This window comes from Austrofundulus limnaeus, unplaced genomic scaffold, assembly GCF_001266775.1.
Source record: "Austrofundulus limnaeus strain Quisiro unplaced genomic scaffold, Austrofundulus_limnaeus-1.0 Scaffold210, whole genome shotgun sequence".
In the NCBI taxonomy this organism is placed as follows: domain Eukaryota; kingdom Metazoa; phylum Chordata; class Actinopteri; order Cyprinodontiformes; family Rivulidae; genus Austrofundulus; species Austrofundulus limnaeus.
This window is the reverse complement of record NW_013952612.1, coordinates 517,353-522,485: the sequence shown is the minus strand read 5'-3', so window position 1 is coordinate 522,485 and position 5,133 is coordinate 517,353. Positions and strand designations below refer to the sequence as shown.

The following is a 5,133-nucleotide window of genomic DNA, read 5'->3' as shown; positions in this document are numbered from 1 at the left end:
TCTCTGGCATTTTTAAAAGAATTTAAATAAAATACAAACATTTTTAGAGGTATTGCTTTTTGTTATAAAGTTAACTTGTAATGATTTGTAAGATCCAGTTATTTGTTAAATTTAACGTCGTTTCTTTGACGTCGAGGCTGCAGAGTTCTGTCCTGGTTTTCTTTTAGCTCCTGCATCCTTCTGAGGTCCTGTTGGTTTACAGCAACAGAATGAAGATTAATAGTGAAATTTAGTTTAGTTCAGTTTTTATTCATTTAATGCAGACCAATGATTTTTAAACTGGAATCTGCTCAAACTGAGGCAACARCAATCTCTCTGAAGTCCACAGTAAAGGCAAACCTTTCTTTGTAGTTTGGGTCTTTGGTCCTGTTTTAGTCTTCAGCTCCACCTCCACAGGATAATGATCACTGATCCTTAGAGCCTTGGACAACAAAGACAAACACACGATGAATCAAAGCTCCGGTTTTATCTTTAAACTGAAGAAAACTTTTAACCATTTTTTATTGTCAAACAAAGAGACGTAGATCATTAAACCAAATAAATCTCACGTCTTCATCGGTCAYTTTGAACTCTTTCTGAAAGTTGAAGGGCTTAGCCGAGTRGGGGACGATGGCGTCCAGCATCTCACTTCCATAGACCACAATCCTGTTTGCAGAAAATCAACAYAAGACTCACATTCAACATATTTTGGGATGATTTCCTGGTCTCTAATATTTAATATTTATTGAGCTTTGTAGGGTTTTCAAAGTCTGTATATGTGTGTTTGTGAGGATTTGGCCTCCATGAATCATGTTTGACCACATTCAACACAAACACCTCCCAGCTGTCAGCACGGGAGTAGAGGGCTGATGGTTTGGGCTCCTTAAAGTCATTTAGATCAGTGGTTCTCAACCCTGGTCCTCAAGGCCCACTATCCTACATGGTTTACATGTTTCCCTGCTTTGCCTCATTTTATGAAGGAGTGATTAACAGGTTTCTGAAGAGTCTGAGGACCTGGAAAGAACTAAAACATGCAGGATAGTGGGTCTGGAGGACCAGGGGTGGTAGCCACCAATTTAGATGACCAACTGCTCTGTAGACCAAAAGACTCCAGAGTCAAATCTGAGACCAACWGCCAAAGCTTGGACCAAATAAAATCATACAGCACGACCAAGAGCCCAAACACCTGAATGAAGCTCTGCTGCTTGTTTCTGCTGGGACACCTGGTCTGACTCACCTGTCGTAGGTTTCGTCGGTGCAGTTGCTGGCTGTTGTGTCCACGCTGTCGTCGATCAGCCAGTAAAAAGGCTCTTTGCAGATACGAAGTTTAGTTTTTTTCTTCTTGGAAAGATAATGACCGTCTGCATTGAAGTCTCCTAAAATTACAATATTCTGCAGAGAAAAGAAGATCAGTGTCAACATTTAACTGATGATGGTGGTCAGAAGTTTTTAACACTAATTATCAGATTAATCTGAAAATTTAATATCTTTGGCAAAAGAAACACCATAGCATTCTGCTCTCTTATTTTGAAAGGGTACTAAAGTGGTTTAAAAGCTGTTTTGAATCATTTTGAACATTAAATTTACTGTTTTATAAAACCTACGTCAATTCCCCATTTCTCCCTGACGGCCGTGACCACATCYTAAAGCTCATCTATTTCCTTCTCCGCGTCTTCTGGCCTGGTGTGGACTGGGATCAGAACCAGGTCCTCAGCAACTGGATGAAAATATAATAATGGAAAACGCTTGATCGAGTCAGTAAATAAATTAGATAAATTGTTACGTAAACCTCAACGTCACAAACCTGTGTCAGAACACTTAAAGTGCACGACGTACGGCTCTCTGGCAAAAGCATCTTCATCTCCAGCCTGGTCGTCTTCATACTGATATTCAGCGTTGAGCTCTGCCTCGTCTTCTCTGAGACACAAAGAGTCTAAAGTTTATTTCTGTTCCGGAATGAACAACATTTTAAAAACATCTTTCAATGATTATCACAGCTGCTGTGACAATACTTCAACACCATCAACAGCATCACTGATATCTTCAACAGATCAGAGTCCAGACCAACCTGTAGAAATACACATATTGCTCCTTGTAGGTGCCTCGACCCAGACAGGAGCTGCGGGCCATTTTATATGAARGTTCCCTTTAAAAAACAGACAAAACATTAACATTGTTATGGCATAGTTTATATTAAAACACTCAGCGTTCACAATGTATTGTCACATAAAATGCAGTTTTTCTGTTMGATAAAAACTCACGAAGCTTCATTAAGTTTTTTAAGCAGCAGCTCCATGGCTTTGTTGTTTTTGTCCACGACCTCCAGCATCACCACGATGCTGTACTGAGACATGARCTGAGACAAACACATGACGTTAGGTCATATTTATTATGGTTTAATGGTTTTTTTTTTACTTTGTACTGAATAAGTTCTGCTTGATAAAAATCACCTCGATTAGATGTTCAGAGACGAAGCTGTCTGAGACTTTTTTCATCCCCAGGTTCTTCATGTTGAACGCTGCTACTTTCATTTTGACTTCTTTCAGGAGGGGAAAAATAAAATAAATAAGATAAAACAGTGAATGACGGGGCTTTATAAAAACATTTTATTCATGCTGCAACAGACGGACTGTGAGAAACTTAAGAACAACACTTCAGATAACCCTCCTGCTGTCCTTGGGTCAACCAAGGACAGCAGGAGGGTTAAAAAAACAAAGAATTACAGAAATAAAGATTGAAAACTCTGCGCAACAGTTGTAAAGAAATGTTAATTCATTTACATTTTGCTTCCAAGGAGTCAGATCTCCTTAGAAAAGTTATTTAAAAAAATGCTCAGATAAAACCACCACAGTTGCTGTGTGAGTGCCCACACTGAGACACAATGATTCCCATTTAGGGACAATTTAAAGTTGCCATTTAGCCTAACGGTCATGTTTTTGTTCTGTGGGAGGAAACTCCTCCCAGACAGGTGTCTGAACACCTTTTTACTGAGAAGCAGCAGCTCTGTTGCTAGAAAAAAAACTTCCTCAGAAAAAGAACCTAATCTTCGGGTTCAAAGGCTTTAATTGTTGCAGCAAGGAGACAAGTGGGCCCCTCCTCACATATTTGTTTGACGTCTCCAGCCAGCACTGAGGATGGTTTCACAACATGTCTGTTCTTGATAAAAGACACGATGGGGTGGTTTCAGTCACATTGTTTGTTTTCTCAGCACCCAAAACCAGAAATACAAGTAAAAAAAAAACTGAAAACGGTCAACACATCATCATCATCATCATCATCATCATCATCATCATCATCATCATCATCATCATCATCATCATCATCGATGTTAAAGGTTTCTATAAAACTGAAAATACGAAAACATTTTATTATAACATCTAATGGGCCAGCATGCTGCTCATTACCAGACACCTTTTGTTCCTTTGACTATCAAAAAAACTCAGTGCTGGCTCTAACCATTTTGGTGCCCCAGGCAAGTTGAAGCGCACCCCCCCTCCCCACCAAACTATATCCCACCCACCCCAATTTGAACCCTTAAAAACAAGTTTGACAGTGTAAGGTACTATGGTAAACTTAGATTTTTTGCACCCCCGCCCCCCGCCCTGCCCCCAGTTGCAAGTTGTACGTATTTTTTGCTAAATTTACAGATTTTTGAGGCTTTTTATCCAGGTAAACGGCCGAAGAGGTTGACATGAATGGGACAACAAAATACAGACTTGTTGTTATTGATTTTGTCAACACAAACTGCTACTTGAGAGGCACTACTAGCCCCTCCCCCGTCAGAGTGTCGGAGCAGGACGAGTCAGTGCAACGTCAATCAAACGAGAGAGAGGGTGGGGGTGATTGCTGCATTGAGGGGGTGTTTTATGGGTAGAGTAGTTTATTTTTCCTGTAATACTTCGTTATAGTTTTTAAGACAAAGCTAATTGAAAGGYGCGCTGAGCAGAGTTACAACCAGGGATTACAAATAATTACTTTTTCCTTCTGCAGTTCGGCGCCCCCTCCAGCAGATGGCGCTCTAGGTGACCGCCTAGTTCGCCTATGCCAAGAGCCGGCTCTGAAAAAACTGATTCATTTTAGTCTTAAAAACAACTGCAGAACGAAAGGGATGAACCAGTATTAAGTCTACATATAACCCAGTAACTCATCATCGTCTGCAAGAAAAAAAATCAAGCTCTGTCTCGGAGACACAYTATGTCCCAACCTTCTTAGCAAAATCTGTGAGAAATGCTCAAATAAATCACCCCTCGGCTGGTCGTTCAGGTTAGGAATCACCTTGTTGGAGCTAAAATAGTTTTGTTTTTTAAACTACATTATCTGAGATTTGTTTTCATTACACAAAAATCAGCCAGTGCCAAAAGATATACTCACTGAAAGCCTAAAATAAAAGTAAAGATGTGAAAATTCACAGAAAAGTCCAACTCCACAGAAGAAAAACGTGAAATAAATTAAGTGGTAATTTAGTTTATAATTTTTATCACTGTATTGAATTTACATGGGGTTTTATTTTTAAGTTGATCTGCATATCAAACGCTCAAACATCATCATGATGTGTTTATAACAGAAGATAAGGCATTTAGACGCAACATGTTTTACATGAAAATATTTTAGCAGTGAGGTCAGTGCTTCAGTCMGAGTTTGTGAAAAACAAATCAAAAAATTTTTTGTTTGTTTTTAGAATACTGATGATTATCGGAGGGAAAAGTAGTGGAATGTAAAGTATGATAAGAAAATACTTACAGTTGTTGTTGAACTAAGTGAAGTGAAGAGAAGCAGCTGCAGCGTCAGCAGAGACTGAAACAAAAAGGACAGATGTGAAACTTTTGAGGGGTGTTTCTGTAAACCCTCCCATCTGCCTCCATAATCATCTGCAGACACGTTTCCTGTCTTTACACGATCAAAGTCTGACCTCRAGATCAGAAAACACAGAATTACTCAAATCTTCACAGCTGGTTTTTCAATCATTTTTACAGTTTTGTCTTCATTTACATGTTGAATATATTTATAAGATGTAATTCTTTAACACTGAGCGACACAAAGACCTTTCTCTGCAGGTGGAAATGTATCTGATCCTGATGTGGTTTAAAAACTGGTGCCTGTGGTCGTTCCCAAATGTTGCATGTAGATATTTAGGGTTTTGAGCAGGAGTTGGAG

The 5,133-nt window shown here is 39.3% G+C and overlaps 2 protein-coding genes and 1 pseudogene across 2 annotated transcripts in view; 1 reads left to right on the top strand and 2 right to left on the bottom strand.

Annotated features, from left to right (window-relative positions):
• LOC106525034 (deoxyribonuclease gamma-like) overlaps window positions 1-4,773 on the bottom strand; it is a 5,563-nt pseudogene extending 790 nt beyond the window's left edge.
• The window catches only part of cand2 (cullin-associated and neddylation-dissociated 2 (putative)), a 43,154-nt gene that overhangs the window by 9,178 nt on the left and 28,843 nt on the right, over window positions 1-5,133 (top strand). The gene's annotated exons all lie outside the window — the stretch shown is intronic.
• LOC106525035 (deoxyribonuclease gamma) overlaps window positions 151-5,133 on the bottom strand; it is a 10,519-nt gene continuing 5,536 nt past the window's right edge. The window contains exons 11-12 of the mRNA XM_014019136.1: window positions 340-386; window positions 151-188 (exon numbers count right to left, since the gene is read on the bottom strand). Coding sequence (XP_013874590.1) covers window positions 372-386 — 15 coding nt within the window. The 3' untranslated portion in view covers window positions 151-188; window positions 340-371. The remainder of the gene's footprint in view (window positions 189-339; window positions 387-5,133) is intronic.